The 15,861-nt window shown below is 52.7% G+C and overlaps 2 protein-coding genes across 3 annotated transcripts in view; one reads left to right on the plus strand and one right to left on the minus strand.

Annotated features, from left to right (window-relative positions):
• KCTD16 (potassium channel tetramerization domain containing 16) overlaps positions 1 to 2,866 on the minus strand; it is a 52,307-nt gene extending 49,441 nt beyond the window's left edge. The window contains exons 1-2 of the mRNA XM_005523712.2: positions 2,458 to 2,866; positions 1,042 to 2,187 (exon numbers count right to left, since the gene is read on the minus strand). Coding sequence (XP_005523769.1) covers positions 1,042 to 1,873 — 832 coding nt within the window. The 5' untranslated portion in view covers positions 1,874 to 2,187; positions 2,458 to 2,866. The remainder of the gene's footprint in view (positions 1 to 1,041; positions 2,188 to 2,457) is intronic.
• A 6,481-nt stretch (positions 2,867 to 9,347) lies between these two features.
• Positions 9,348 to 15,568, plus strand: YIPF5 (Yip1 domain family member 5). Of its 2 annotated transcripts, XM_005523711.3 has the most exons (6): positions 9,348 to 9,467; positions 9,649 to 9,757; positions 10,895 to 11,061; positions 11,967 to 12,112; positions 13,534 to 13,715; positions 14,531 to 15,568. In XM_005523711.3, the coding sequence occupies exons 2-6, from the start codon at positions 9,657 to 9,659 to the stop codon at positions 14,691 to 14,693; spliced, it is 759 nt and encodes a 252-aa protein (XP_005523768.1). In that variant the 5' UTR covers positions 9,348 to 9,467; positions 9,649 to 9,656; the 3' UTR covers positions 14,694 to 15,568. The 2 variants fall into 2 exon arrangements, with proteins under 2 accessions (XP_005523768.1, XP_014108741.1); XM_014253266.2 differs by lacking the exons at positions 9,348 to 9,467; positions 9,649 to 9,757 and adding an exon at positions 9,791 to 10,140.
• Positions 15,569 to 15,861: the final 293 nt, after the last annotated feature.

A 15,861-nucleotide genomic window follows, 5' to 3' on the forward strand; every position in this document is an offset into this window, starting at 1 on the left:
ACGGAATTACACCCGAACTGTTCACTCCCTGATACATCCTCCATCGAAAACTTTGTCAGCTCCCCACGCCAGGAGCCTGCTCACTGTGAGCACCACACCCAGAGCAGCAGCTCTGCCAGCCAAGCAACATCCCTGTGTCCCTGTGTCCCTGTGTCCCTGTGTCCCTGTGTCCCTGTGTCCCTGTGTCCCTGTGTCCCTCTCTCCCTCTGTCCCTCTGTTCCTCTGTCCCAAGGCCACCAGCCAGAGCAGCAGCTGTCTGCACTGATGGACGGGGCAGTTGTTCCATCCTTCATCCTCCTCAAACGAAAATGGAGGCAAACAGCCTCATGAACCTCTCCAATGTTTTGGCACAGCAATTGTGGAAGGGTTTTCTGGTACAGACTCGTAGGACCTGGATTCCCCCGGTGTTACCATTGGTAACCAGCTGGACCTGGGTACCAGCTCCGACGTTAATGAGCCCTCGAGCGTGGGTGGCTCAGAGCGGCGTGGATGCGATGTGACTGCGGGAAGCAGGGCGAGCACTTCTGGAGAGGACACGGGCTTTTCCCACGGGCGTGTTGCATAACCTGGCCCAGCCCCTGCCCCTCTCTGCTCTGAGCCCTCTGTGTTGCGGAGCACAGCCCCGAGAGAGCCAATTCCATCTCTCCGAGACGGCTCCGCTGAAACGCGGCCAGAGGGATGGAATTGCTTCCCCCTTCCCGCGTGGAAGCGTGTCAGGGCTGCTGACAGATGGCTCGGCTGCCTGCGCCTGCTGATTACCTTTGCAAAGTGAATCCCAGTCGAAGGCTTTCTGTAATGAATTTCGCAGCGTTTGCACCCTCGGCTTGTGTCCCACACGTCCCGGGAAGCGCGCAAGGCACTCGGGAGCTGATTTACAGCGCCTGCGGGCACGGGCGCGGCGCTTTCGGCAGTCTGTGCTGCCACCTAGCCCGGCCCGAGCTGAGCCCCGCCGCACCTGCACAGCTCACACGGAGATGGAGCCCGAGCTCGGGGCACGGGACGCGCGGACAGCGGCGGGGAGCGGCCGCAGCTCGTACTTACGGTAGAAGACGTATTCGGTGTAGCTGGACCAGACCTTGTCGTCTGTGTACTGGTTGACGAAGGAAGCTGTCACCGAGGAGTTACAGGCCACCATGTGGAATCCGCACTCGGACAACATGTCAAAAGCCCTCTCCAGGTGCTTGAACTTGAGATAAAACCTGGAGGTGTACCTCTCTGGAGCCCTGTCCGGGTCTCTGCTTTCATTCAAACTTTCTCCAAAAACCTCTTTGACCAAAGAAATCCTTCCACAAACCAAAATCCTTGGGACCCTCCTGAATTTGGCATCTGCTTGGCTCTCCCTGCCAATACTGCACGAGCCACGGTAGCCGATGGTGATGAATCCCCACTTGCGGTCCGGCGGTAGGAGCGACGAGGGGGGGCAAATTCTCGTGTCGCTGCCCTGGGACACCTCTTCGTAGTCACTGTGGCAATAATCGTCGGGGCTTTGCTTGCTGTCATCGGGAGTCAGGAGCTTCACCAAGTCCGGGAGCTGGAAGTACTCAGCCTCCCTCTTGAGCCTTCCCTTCTCTGGGAAGTGGTCGGGCAGAACCACCTGCTTGTCCCTGAGATAGTCCAGAATATAGCGGAATAGGAAACCGTCTCTGTCGATGAAGAATCTTCCCTTGGAGTCCTTGGCCAGATCGTTGGCTGTGTCTCTCTTTGGGGTGAACATTTTCCAGAGCAGGGAGTGAGGGGTGCCAACCAAGGTGGAGTGACGAGTGAAGTAAACCTGGCCGCCCACGTTGAGCTCCACCACCTCGGGGAAGGAGTGCAGCCCTGTCCCCTGCTCCCGAGCAGGAAGGTAAGTCCTGCAGTTGCCACTCAGAGCCATTGTAGCTTAAACTGGAAATCAGCAGCAAGAGAAGGAGGACTATCAATCACATCAGAGGGCAGAACAAGGCTCCCAACATTAAGGAGAAACAAGGGGGAAAGGAGAAGTGAGAAAATAAAAATAGCAACAAGGTTTGTTTAAAAGAAAAACCCGAATTGTCCATGAGTGACAGTGTGGCAGGAGTGGTTTATACACTGAGCCACGGAGGCTGGAGGCTGGAGAGCAATCACCTCATGACATGCAATCACATCATCAGATCTTCCAACAAAGCCATCAAAATCAAGGTCAAGCCAAGCCTATGGTCATTCATAGGTCTGTGAAAAGGGAAAACAAAACAAGGCACAAAATTACTCTTCTAAGCATCACAGCTGCTGCAACAGAGAAAAGCAGAGCAGTTTGTAGAGCCAGGCTAAATCTGTTAAATAGGTCCCTTTTTTTGGCAAGTTCTACGTTTCTATTTCACAAGTATTCATCAATGGAAGGGTTACATATGATCCACTGCTTAAAAGAAACTGCATACTGCATCTTTAAAGAAACATCTAAATTAGACATGCACATGAGGGAACAAGAACGGGGAGTCTTACCTTGGTTACAATTAATGCATAGCTCTTGTAAAGAAAACCAAAATGTCAAGACACTCAGAACACACATACAGGCACACAGGGTCCGGGTAGTGTGAATCCGATCCCAGCAAGGGACAGCAAAGGCAAGAGAAGTGCTCTTAGCAGCATCCACGGAGGTCTCAAGTGTTAAACCGAGTCACAGGGAAGTTAACCGTGGCGGGTGACGAGGAAACCAGTACATACAGCGCGGCGGAGGGAAGTAAATAAATAAATAAATTAAATAATTCCCGAGTGGATGCTCTGGGCTGGGGAAGCGGGAGGGCAGCGGGGCCCGTCCACCGGCCCCGATGACTTGCAGAAAGCCCGCAGCCTGCTGCGCTAGGCACTGCCGGGCTCCGGCGGCTCCCGCGGCGGCAGCGCGGCCGGCGGCTCCCCCATGGCCCGCCGGGACCGGCGGCACGGCCGGGGCCGCCCCGCGCTCCGCTCCGCCCCGCTGCGCTCCGGGCCCCGCTCCGCCGCGCGGAGGGCGATGCCGATTGCATCATCTTAAAGGAGTCGGGCCGGGATGGGAGCCCGCGTCCCGCACCGGCACCGGCACCGGAACCAACACCGGCACCGGCACCGGGCAGCGCCGCGAGCGGGCACCGCCGGGAACGGGCACCGCCGGGAACGGGCACCGCCGGGAACGGGCACAGCCGGGCACAGCGGGGCACAGCCGGACAGCGACGGGCATAGCCGGGCATAGCCGGGCACCGCCGGGGACGGGCACCTCCGGGAACGGGTACCGCCGGGAACCGCCGGGCACAGCGGGGCGCAGCCGGGCACAGCCGGACAGCGACGGGCACAGCCGGGCACAGCCGGGCACGGAGAGCGCCGGGCAGCGGCAGCACCTTGGGCAGCGGCAGCACCGAGGACAGCGGCGGTCACCGCCCCGCCGGGGCCGCGCTGCCGGCCGCCGCCGTCCCCCGCCCGAGTCTCGGTGCAGTCCCTCCCGCTCCGAACCCTCGGCAGCCCCAACGTGCCTGTCCCGGCTCCGCGGGGTCCCGGCCGGCGGTGCGGGCACACAGCGCGGCCGCGGCTGCCGGGCAGGAGCGGGATTCGCTCCCGCTGCCGCCGCTCGTCATCTCCCCGGAGCCGGCAGGGAGGGGACCGGGAGGGCCGGGAGGGAGGAGGAGGAACCGGGGGCGGCTCCGGCGGTGGGGAGGCCCCGCTTTACTCGTGGGTCCCTAACGCGGGGAGCCGCGGGCGCGCCGGCACCGCCACCTCGTGTCCGTCCCCGCTGCTCTGCACGGGCACCGAGAGCAGAGCCGGGATCCCGGCGGCAGCCGCAACCCAGCGGAGGAGCTGCGGGAGCGGCTCCCCACACCGCCGGGCACCCGCAGGACTGGGCCGGCACAGCCCTGCGCCAGCTCCCACCGCTCCTGACCAAAAATACTCTACTCGGAATGATGAACACAGGAGAAAAGAAAACCTTTCACCCAAACGTTGACCAAAAGCTTTAGAGTGAAATCTCTGTGTGATGGAGTCACCATGCAGGGGTAGATTTTGCTGACTGCACTTAAGTTCAGAGATTCACTGAGTTGTAAGGGTCAAGGATCACGGGGTCCAGCTCTTCAGTAAATGCCCCGCATAGGGATTGAGTCCACAGCCTTGGTGTATTAGCACCATGCTCTGACCAGCTGAGGCTCCAGATAATTCAGTGAGATTCTTCTGAAAACATGGCCATAATTTAAAACAAAATAGCCAAAAAGAATAATTTTCAAGGCTAGGACAGAAAATCATTATTTGTGTACCTACAGACTTTTCAAATTAAATCTGAGAGCTGAACAGTTAATCAAACCCTTGATTTTTGCCTTAATTCATTAGCTCTGAGGCAACTGCTGCACTCCTGAACAGAGTCTGTCTCTTACTTCAAGATCCTTATTTTCAAACCAGCAAAATGTGGTGCTGCTACAGGACGTGCTGGTTGTGCCTCAGAAAAAAAGCCCACGTCCTGTGACCTGCCCTTGTGGCTCTACAGAGCAGCTGAAGCAGTGCAGGTCAAGTGCTCCATAACCCCTGCACAGAGGATTTGAAGATGGGATGTGAGATCATGTTCACTTAAATGTCTTCATTACTTTTTTAAGAGCCTGGTGCAGTCGGTGCAGACAGGATTTAACATCTGCGTGACCAGCCAGAGGGAACTGCAGCTGCCTCTGGGAGTGACAGTGCTGTCCCTGCCCAAAGCAGGGAGAATTGCCTCAGCTTTTGCAAACATTTCAGTTGTCCCTGCTAGTTCATACGCTGCAATCTAATTAAAATCCACTTCCATAAAGACAGGGGTGCCATATTGGCGGGGCTTAAGAATCAATTTGCTCTCCGCAGTTGGGACTGACGGTGCTCAAACCAGCACAGAAGAGTTTGTGATGTCCCGGTGCCAGCAGCCCAAGGCTGGGGCTGGGGGTCAGCCACTGCTCTGGGGCCAGGACAGCACAGTCAGTGGGGTGTGCAGGTGCTCGGTGAACGGGGACAGGAGTTACCCACACCTGGGGCTCCTCACAAGCTCTGCGAGCATCAGGCCTGCATTCTGTGTGATTAGCCAGTACAGACAGCTCTAAGCTCCAAGTCTTTTTGAAACATTATCATCAGAATTGCCCTTTGAAAAGAACAAAAACCGTAGAATTTTAATCACAACAGCTTTAGAAATGCATCTGCACTTTTCAAATAATAATGAAAGCAATTCAACACCTGCTTTTATTTCTCTACACGGGACATTCCAATCATTTCACTGTAACACAATTTCCTTTGATGAAACGACTTTAGTAGTAAAAGCATCACGTAATGCTCCCCAGCTAAATACAAGCCACGGGCCAAATCCATCAAAATGCAGCCTGAGAGAGTGAAACTTTAAAATCTGGGCCAAATACATGGTGACCTAAATGTAAAATGTGTGTCAGGACCACACCAAGGAGCAACTACAGTTCTGGTGGAAGAGGAAAGCAGCATCCATCAAAGGGAGGAGGACGAAGCGCTTCTCACTTCTGACAAATGCCTTCATAACTTTCAGCACAGGCAAGGGAAAATTTAGCCTGAGTTTAAAGTGTATGTTCCAAAAGTCCCAGCATAGCTCTGCTGAAAGCCAGTCCATGAATGCTGTGACATCACTCACAGCTTTGAGGGCATTCCTTATGAAAAACTGCTAAATTGGCATTTCAGGGAATCATGGAACAACTGACCTTATCGAATTTGATGGGTGTTAGAAATAGGTGTCTGAGAAGCAGCAGCAATGAGTGCTAGAAAGGAAGAGCAGCGTTACCTGGGCTGGAGTAGCCGTGTGTGTGTCTGTCTGTCTGTGCGAGTGTGTGTCTGTGTGTGTGTCTGTGTGTCTGTGTGTGTGTGTGTGTCTGTCTGTCTGTCTGTGTGTGTGTGTGTGTTTGTGTGTGTGTCTGTGTCCCTGTGTGTGTGTGTGCGTGTATCACCTCCCATCCCCAGAGGAAACACACAGGCTGGAAATTCGAATCAAGTCACCCATACAGTGAGAAACGTGGAAGCTGTTTATCAGCAACAACACAAGAGCTTTGAGGTGCTTGCAGAAGGAACAACTGAAAGCAGCAGAAACTGAAGTAGTAATTCTGAGGAAAAAATAAATCCGAGTTGGAGATTGGGCAGAAGATCCCACCTAAAAAGCCACATCAGTGCTTCCATTGCTCTGTGCAATTTTTACACACAATAGTTAAAAGAAAAAAGGAAAAAAGAACAGCACTTCCAGTTCCAGGCTTGCACTTTGATTCAGGAACAACTTCAAGGTGCCACCTAAGGATCCTTCAGCCCTGTTCCCTGTAACGTTCTGTGCTTCTCAGCAGGCTTGTGTCCAAGTACTGAGCCCAGACAATGTTTCCTAGGGCAGAACTCCATCAAGCCAGCAAGAAGAGGGCAGTGTCTGAGAATGGTGTCGTGGCAGAGGAGTGGGGAAATGACTGGACTGGGCCAGTGGTTTCCATGAGAAGCAGAAGGGTGCTCCCAGAAAGGACTGCCAGTCCAGCCTCAACCCACAGCAAAGAACAGAGCCTGGGAGGAACCAGCCCCGGACTCCTGCCAGGTCCCTCTAGCCCAGACACCTCTCCACAGGGGTGTGTCCTTCCCATCACTCCAGAGACTGAGCTCCCTGCAAGGGAAGCCAAGCAAGAACTGAGCTAAATCAGAGATTATCCCCTGATCCAGCAGTGTGAATTACACACAGTGAAATTCTCATCAGCTCAAATCCAGCAGTACGTGAGAATGGGAAGCCCTAACAAATCTTCCACTTTGAAGAAAAAGCATAAAGCAACACTAAATGGCTGAGTGTCCCTGAGAAAGGATCTTCCAGCAAAGAGCGTGAGTGCCACGAAGGCGGGTTTATTCACAGAGTAAAGCATTACACAGATTTGCCCTTGATCTTTTATTCATAACTCAAGTGCATAATGTATTTCCATCCCAAACAAGCAAAGGGGAAGAGCAGCTTTCCCAGCTGCTGAGGATGAGAGCAAGGCTCAGATGGAGACACGCCATGGCTTCTTGCCATCGTCTGTCACACAGAGAGGGGCACGGCTCCTGCACAGGAAACCCTTTGCCCCTTCTGGTGAACACCAAACCCACGGCACACGCGCAGCACGGGGCCTGAGCCTTCCAAAAGTACGAGGGAATCATGTTCCAGTGATATCCATATCAATCACCGCACATCAGAGAACATTCTGGAGAATAATTGATATATGTGTGCTGACAACTCCTTTGGAATTCCACGGCCACTGCTGAACAAAGCAATGTGCCACACAAACAGCCCTGCCCCTGTGGGAGATCCAGCGTGTGCAGGCAGGCAGAGACCTCACGGACACATCAGCAAACGGGGATTCAAATCAAACAGAAATCGCTGTTTGCAGTCTCCCCTCTGCAAGGCACTCCCTTCCTCCCTTTCAAGTTCTGCCATAACAAGGCCTATTTTTGCAGACATCTTCCTCCTCTCCCTTTCCCCATCCTCCCATTCCTCCAAAGTTCTTTGAATAATACTTTTATTCTCAGCCTGATTCAAATTATCCTGTTATTAACACTGGTGTAATTATAGTGGTTTTTTTTACCATTACAGCTAAAACAATGTTTTATTGTTAAATAAAGCATTTATCATGATCATGATAGCATGCATTTTCATCACACCAGCACCGTGTAACTCATGTACTAAGCAAGTACTTCTATGAGCACTTTTACTCTTCCCAAATTGGAGCCATTTCAAGGTCTCTTGTGAACCCCCAATTCCCTGTCCAGGTGGTGTTCAAGGCCAGGTGGGGCCTGGAGCAATCTGGGCTAAGGCTGGGATGAGTTTTAAGGTTCTTTCCACCCCAAAGGAGTGTGGGATTCTGGCCCCGTGTGGCAGCCCCCAGTGCAGCTGGAGCTGGTGCCTGGGCAAAGGGAGGTGCCTGGCGTTTGGTGCAGCTCCAGGCAGTCTGTGCTGCCCTTCCCAAGGCATCAGGAAGGAGCAGCTGTGCAGCTGCAGTGCCTGGCCTCCCCTTGAACCCCCGGGCTGTGTCAGAGCACCCCCTGCCCCGAATCCATCCTGCACGTGATTCCCTACAGCAGGGCTGAGATGCCTGCTGCAGAGAGAGCTCAGTAATGAAAGCTCGACCTAAGCTGTCAGGAAATTCTAATAATCTAAGCAAACCCAAACAGATTTCTCGGCAAAGAGCGTTTCCCCAGCAGATCCCAATTACACAGCCCAGTGCCTGGGATTTGGGTCTCATTTCCCTGCCCAGTGAGCTGCAGCGAGTCACACAGCTCAGCCAAGGGGCACTAAGCCACAGCCATCAGATGCAGCCCGCACACTGTGCAGGTCTTGCATGAAAGCTGGCATCTTCTCGGCCTTCAAACACTAATTTTCCTAAAGTGTAAATGTGCGTGAAGCAGCTTACAGCGCAGTTACTGATCTCTGTTATCCGTGGCTGTAGTTCTCTGCTGTTACTCCATTCAGCTCTACACAGCGACACATTCCCTGGAGCCTGTTCTCAGCACTGCCGTGGATTCTGCACTGTCACATCAGGCTTGGAACAGGACTTCAATTTAAATACAGTAATTTCACCAGCAGAATATTACATACACAAGTGTAACAAAATGACTGCAACTTGTCCTGAGCCAAAATGAATTTTAGAAAAAAAGAAAAACATACCAATACTTAAAGCAGGAGCATGGCCTGCGGATCTCGTGGGCCCTCACGGCTGGTGCTGGGCTCCAGGACGCTGCCAGAGCTCAGAGTACATCATGCACGGGATGGAAACTGCTTCTGGTGGAATTCTGAGCCTCATCACCACACTCCCCTTCAGAAAGGGATAAAACAAGGATAAAGCTCATTCTGAAGTTTCAGCTACCCTTCCTCAGCAGGGGCTGTCCCTGGCTGTCACCTCAAATCCCACCCAAGGCAGCAGAGCCCGCTCGCTCCTCCCTGCGCCCAGCTCTGGGACATGAGAGACTTAATAAAAACTAATTCTAATTAACAGCTTTCTAAAGGCTGCTGAAATCCTTTTCCCTGGCCCTGAGGATAAACAGTGAGTGACACTAAAAGGAGCTTCTTCACATGAGTGTCTTCCCAATGCCAGTCGTGTTTCTCGGTTCCCCTCTATTCCCAGGTCCTGCAGCTTATTTGGGAGGGGTGGGCCAACAGCCGGGCTGCAGTAAAGACAAGAAGGTTCACACCTCTGTGTTCCCTGTGTGGCCGCAGGGAAATATTTCTTTATTTCGGATATCCGAGAGGAGCGATGGGGCAGCACCGGAGCCACACCGACCTCGTGTGGCGGCGCTAGGCCTCGCGGGGGGCGGGGCCGGGCTCGGGGGCGGGGCCGGGCTCGAGGGGGGCGGGGCCGGGCTCGGGGGCGGGGCCGGGCACGAGGGGGGCGGGGGCAGGCCGCGGCGGGGCCTGGGTGTTTGGTGCGGCGCATGCGCGGAGCGGCGCGCGCTGTCCCGGAAGTGGAGGCGCGGCCGTGACACGTCGCAGGGGCCGCGGCGGCGGGAGCGGGGCCGGGCCGGGGCCGCAGGTGGGGCCGGGACCCCGGGCAGGGAGCGGGTTCCGGGCAGGGAGCGGCCGGAAGCGCGGGCCAGACACGGGCCGGAGCGGCGGCCGGGCCCCGGCGCAGCGCGAGGTGCCGGGGCCGCGGCGGGGCCTCGGGCGGAGCCGCTCCGGGGACGGGCGGGGCCCGCCGCGCTGTTCTCTTGCAGAGAGGGCGATGTCCGGGTTCGACGGCTTCAACACCGAGTTCTTCCAGTCCAGTTACAGCATCGAGGACCAGGCGCAGCCCTACGACTACAGCGGGCGGCCGTACAGCAAGTAACCCGTGGGGCCTGCCCGGGGCCGGGCTCGGGGGGCCCCAGATCTTAACCTGTCCCACCCCTGCCATGGCAGGGACCCCTTCCCCTGTCCCTGGGTGATCCCAGCCCCAGTGTCCAGCCTGGCCCTGGGCACTGCCAGCGATCCAGGGGCAGCCCCAGCTGTAACCTGTGCCAGGGCCTGCCCACCCTGCCAGGAACAATTCCTGCCCAAAATCCCATCCAGCCCTGCCCTCCAGCGGGGGCATTCCCCTTCTCCCGGCACTCCAGACCCGTGTTCAAAGTCCCTCTCCAGCTCTCCTTTAGGCTTCCTTAGGATACTTGTGGGACAGTCTGTGTCTCCAGGAAAGGTTTGGTGCTTCAGCCAGCTGCTGGCTTCTGGAAGTGAGTCCTGGTTGCTCTGTTCGATGGAGAGCTGAACTCACTGTCTGTAAATGAAGATCTGAAAGAATTTTGTGTTGAATTCTTTGCCTGGTAGATTTGAGAGCAGGTGTTAGAAGACTGAAGGACAAGTTATCTGAATAATCTTAATTATGTGAGAGATATGCATGTCCTTGGGGGAAAGAAATACTGTTCTTCTTCAGCTCTCTTGTCTAGTCACTCACTTGGGAACTAGAAATTAGTGTCACCTAAGTGAGCCTGCAATGTCCTGTTGGCTCCCAGGCTGCAGCAGGGAGGTGTGGTGGGTGTTCCTGGGCCAGGGGGGATCCTGGCAGCCCCTTGTGAGCATCCAGCCTTGGGCTGAGGGCTTTGGTCCCTCTGTGTAATCCCTGAGGTGAATGGAGCAGGTCAGAGCCATTTGTCACCTGAACAGGATCGCGGGTCTGTGTTGGGGCCGGGCTCTGCTAACACAAGGAGTTCTGCGTTTTCCTTCTTTCTGTTCCCATAGTTAAAGATTTTGGAAATGTTCTTGGAAATCTCTGTGGTTGGGATAGATTAGTGCAAGAATACTTGAAGGGTTTGTTCAGGGCAGAGGGTGGCTTTGATTGGGGTTTTTTGTGGAGGGCCTGTGTGATGGGATGTTTTAAGGCAGAAGGAGGGGATTGCTGTGATGTACTGACTGGAACAAGCTTTGCCTTGCAGGAGGTGTTTCAGCAGCAGCTCTGGCTGTGCCCTAACGTGGGGTTGTGCTTTGCAGGCACTATGGAGGCTACGAGTACGCCCAGCAGGGTGGCTTTGTGCCCCCTGACATGGTGCAGCAGCCCTACACGGGGCAGATCTACCAGCCCACACAGAGCTACTCTGCAGCCTCAGCACAGTCTTTCTATGGAAGCAGCTTTGAGGATGAGCCTCCGCTATTAGAAGGTATAACTTTGCTGTGGCCTAGATCCAGAACTCTTCCTAGTTTGGGGATGAGTTGGTAGCAGTGTGTGGATTCCCCGCTGCTGGAAGTGCTCAGTGTATTTGAGATTCTCATTGGTTTGTTTTGGACCTGTGTTTTGGCGTGTGAAATCCGTGTTCTTGTGCAGACTTCTGCAGGTGGAAATTTGTGCTTTCTTGCTTCACACCAGCTGCTCTGTGGTAGATTAAATCAGTTGTTCACTGGGAGACCTGACTGTGACAAAACACTTAATATTCTTCTGGTTGCATATAATACCTGTAACTGCCCACTTTGTAAAATAAGTGGCTGCAGGTCCTTTTTGTTGATTCTTGGTTAGGAGTGTTTCGTTGCTAACAAGGAATGCTAAACACTGCAGAAGTGCCTGTGTGGAGTACAGCCTGTGCAGAGTGCCGGGCTGGATACTCAGCTAAGTCTGGGATCAGTTTCCAGCTTATTTCTGGGTTTTTTTTTTTTCAGTTCCAAACAACTGAATAAACCCTCAGTGTTACTGAGTGGAGAGACAGGCATCTGTCACTCCTGTCACCTCTTCCCAGCATACCTTCTATCCCCTTGGCTTTTTATTAAAAATATAACTTTATTTACATAAATAAAATAGAGTCAGAAAACTGGGCTGAAGGGACCTCTGTGAACCTGGAACTTTGTGCTTGGGCTCTTCCCTGGTTCTTCAGAAACCACCTGGGCACTTCCCAGCAGGTGAGACCCAGAATGTGTGGAGGCAGCAGGAGGAAAGAGGGGACAGCTCAATTCCCTGGTGGCCATCACAGATCTGGGGGAGATGGGAGGTGGAGAAGCAGGGAAGACAAAAGGGTGGAGCAAGTGGGGCAGCCAGGAAAGGAAGAAATGAAATCCATGTTCTGTTCACTTGCAGAATTGGGGATCAATTTCGACCACATCTGGCAGAAAACACTAACGGTGCTGCACCCCCTGAAGGTGGCTGATGGCAGCATCATGAACGAGACGGACCTGGCCGGGCCCATGGTCTTCTGCCTGGCCTTTGGGGCCACGCTGCTGCTGGTGAGGCACTGCCACGGGGGCTGCTGGGCCTGGGGATGCATTTCTGCTCTCTTACTGCAGCTCTGGGCCTGGAGGCCAGGACAGCTCATCCTTTCCATGGAGTGTCCTGAGTGGGAAGGGACCCCAGGGATCATCAGAGTGCGCAGGACAGAAACTGATGTGTGAATGGAAGAGGCACTGCGGCCTCTCACACTGTTGGGGCAGACCTTGAGTGTCAGGTCACTGGAGCAAACCTGCCTTCGCACTCCTTGTGTTGCTCAATGGGCCTGGCACTGCTGGAGCCGGGTCATTTTTTCTAAGTGAGCCTAATTGGAATCGGGCTGTGCTTTAATGACTCGTGAGTGTCAATGTTGAGATGACACCAAACAGTGTTCCATGGCATTGAAAGCTTCAGGCTTTCATTAATCTGCTTTAGCTTTAAATGCTTCAGGCATTGCTTTTCATTTCTGCCTAAACTTAATCACGTCGCTGTGACACTTTGGTACCAAGGGGACTTCAAGCCTACTTTAATAAGTCACTTTTATTTATGGAAAGTAGGCCAGTCAAATTAATGAACATATTTGTAATAGATACATTTGAATTTTCTTTTCCTAAAAATTAATTTCTCCTGTGTGGTTTTTAAAAAAATCCGTTGGTGAAAGGAAGTGGGCTGAGCCTGGCACAGAGGTTGCAGCAGGCGTGATTGTTTCCTGTGCTGCTTGGGAAGGAGGGGAGCTGGGTCTAGGCACATCCAGTGTGGAAGTTGTTGGAGGGGGACACCCTGGAAGCTGCACAGCCCTGTGTCCTGCAGGGGGGGAGCCTTGGGCAGCTGCTGGAAGGGAAGCATCAGTGTCAGCCTGGGAAAGCCAGGAGAAGGCCTGAATACATGGACATAACCCACATGTGCTTCCCATGTGCTGGTGAACAAGCAAAGTTTGGGTTTGGCTTTTTAAAATCTCTCTCAGCTAATCCTGAGTTCACACTCAGTTCTTGGCAGCTCAGCCTCAGCTGTTCCTGGGATTTTTTTTATCATTTTCCCTGTGCCATAGCTTTGTGCGTTCTACCACAGATTAAAGGACTTCAGCTCTGGGCTTGTCAAGAAGTTCCTGAATTATAGTTTTGTTGTCTTTGCACACCAGTTCTGTAAAGATCATTATTGCAAGTAATCAATCAGCATGAGAAGTCCTTGATTAAACCTTAAATAGTTCCTGGGCTGAGATCAGAGAACATCAGAACCTGCTCATTGAGATCCACAGAATCAGGAGGAATGCCAGGCTCCTGGAGCATGGGGTGTCCTGGGACTCTGGTGGGGAAAGACTCCCTGTGGGATGGGAGTGAGGGAGCCGGGGCTGGGGGACAATGCCTGTGTTCCAAGGGTGGGTAGATCCGCTCCCATCCCTGTGCTGCTCCCCTCCCTGAGCCCATGGTGTGCCCCACTGCAGGCTGGCAAGATCCAGTTCGGGTACGTGTACGGGATCAGCGCCATCGGCTGCCTGGGCATGTTCTGCCTGCTGAACCTGATGAGTGTGACCGGGGTGTCCTTTGGCTGCGTGGCCAGCGTGCTGGGCTACTGCCTGCTGCCCATGATCCTGCTCTCCTCCTTCGCCATCGTCTTCTCCCTGCAGTAAGTGCTGCCACTCACCTCGGGCAGAGATTCCTCCTGAGCTGGGGAAATCATTGACAGGGATGTCCCTGTTCAGGGCTGGAGCTGTGTGTAGCAGGAATATGGCAGGAATCTTTAGTAAGGGCAAGAATTGATTATCAACGGCTTCAGGTATTTACTGGAGGAGAGGGGGGTGAATCCTGGCTTTACCTCTAAGTCAGTTAACAGCTTTTGAATACATAGACTCCAAGAGCAATCTCAGGTTTGTTTTCAGCTAGCTCTGAATCTGACAGGTCTCAGCACCTGTAAAGTCTAAAAGTAATTATTACTGAAGATGCAAATCAGGATTTTACAAATACAAGAAAATGAGAATGATTTCTATAGGCTCTGTGACTTTAGGGATTAAAGAAATAGCTTGGCATAGTTCTTTTACTCGTGGCTTTGAAATTTCGTATGCAGAGAGTTAATTTTGAGGGGGCTTTCTACCATCATAATTGACTGATAGCGTTCCAAAATTCCAGAATCCCGGAGTGGTTTGGGTTGGAAAAGCTCATCCAGCTCCACCCTCCGCCATGGCAGGGACACTTTCTGCTATCCCAGGCTGCTCCAAGCCCTGTCCAACCTGGCCTTGGACAGGATCCCTTCCAGGGATCCAGGGGCAGCCACAGCTTCTCTGGGCACCTGTGCCCAGTGCTTTTAGTGGGAATATTTCATTCAATGCCAAATGCTGAAATTCACCCCACAAGCTGCACGAGCTGTTGGATGAGTCCAGGTGTGGCTCCTGGAGCTGGATATACACAGGGCTTACAGGAATTCTCTTCTTTCTGCCTTTCCAGGGGGATGATGGGGATTATTCTCACGGCTGGAATTATTGGCTGGTGCAGCTTTTCCGCTTCCAAGATCTTTATCTCTGCCTTAGCCATGGAGGGCCAGCAGCTGCTCGTGGCCTATCCCTGCGCGTTGCTGTACGGAGTCTTCGCCCTCATCTCCATCTTCTGAACAGACTGGGGGACTCCAGGGGGCCAAAAGGAAAATCCCAGCTTGGAACAAGGACTTGGACCAGAAACAGCTGCAAACAACTGTCTCGTGTTGCTATCATGAAACTTAGACCTGTTTGAATCACCTGGAACAATGGAAAATGTCTCGTGTTCACTTTTTTAGGACTTTGAATACTGTTTTCGATGACCTGGGGAGTCCAGAGCTTTAATACGTGTTCATGTTTATCAAGTTCCTGTGATTTCTTTCCCACTCCTAGATCTTTAGAAAAAGTAACTTCCAGTTGTTTATTTGAGGGTTGTGATTTTTGTTCATTTTTGTTTCGTTTTGTAGGGGAGGGTGAAGGGTTGCAGTTATAAATTGGTAGATTTTTATCCAAAAGAGTTAAAGGAGCTGCCGTGGATTTGGGGGACTCTGGAAAAATCTGCAGGAAAGAGGAACCCGTTTCCTGACCCCTCTCACCGAAAATGCACAAATGAACAAGAGTAATTAGAGTATTTCCTGTACTTTAACCAATATCCTCCGAAGCTCTCCGGTCTCTATTATTTGTTCGTTTGCTGTGAGAGTATTTCAGGATTTAAGATACTTAAATTATGAAGTAGAAAACAGATGCTTAAAAGTGAAAGGGATCTGTAATTCTGTCACACTTGAAACATGACCACATTGGGGTGTCTGTAGCTTTATGTTAACTGGGGTTTCTGAAGGACGTCAGCAGAGGATCCTTCCCTCGTGGTGCACATTCTGCTGGATGAAGAGGAATCTCTCTTGCAGTACTTCCAAGGAAAACACCGTTTGGAAAACGTTATGCTTGTCAGTATTGTAGTTATTGTAAAATAATTTAAGGCATATTGATTAAATTTTCCTTAAATTTTGAAAAAGGTGTTTGATTTTCCTAATCTTTATTTTTGTTGTTCACTTACAAAAATAGAAACTTTAATGTTGAAGCAAAATCACGTTTAAAATTGAGTTCATTGGCGTTCGCTTCAGTGAGTGAAGAGCAGGAGGGAGCCCTGTGCTGTGTCTGTGCAGATCAATGGCATTGATTGCCCATGAGCCTAATTAAACACAGTTCTAGGACATGGAAGAGCTCCCTCAGCTGCTGAGCGAGTCAGGTTCTAACACTGATATTGTACTCTGGGAACAGCTAATTCAGCTTCTCCTGCACATTCCA

This window comes from Pseudopodoces humilis, chromosome 17 (assembly GCF_049639895.1).
Source record: "Pseudopodoces humilis isolate 2021_Gansu_Grassland_sample_001 chromosome 17, ASM4963989v1, whole genome shotgun sequence".
Taxonomy (NCBI): domain Eukaryota; kingdom Metazoa; phylum Chordata; class Aves; order Passeriformes; family Paridae; genus Pseudopodoces; species Pseudopodoces humilis.

Bases quoted from the DNA above. Each gene is read 5' to 3' on its own strand.
- YIPF5 (XM_005523711.3), top strand. From the start codon at position 9,657: ATGTCCGGGTTCGACGGCTTCAACACCGAGTTCTTCCAGTCCAGTTAC. The intron at 11,062-11,966 runs GTATAACTTTGC...GTTCACTTGCAG, and splicing joins TGAGCCTCCGCTATTAGAAG to AATTGGGGATCAATTTCGAC. The intron at 12,113-13,533 runs GTGAGGCACTGC...GCCCCACTGCAG, and splicing joins TTGGGGCCACGCTGCTGCTG to GCTGGCAAGATCCAGTTCGG.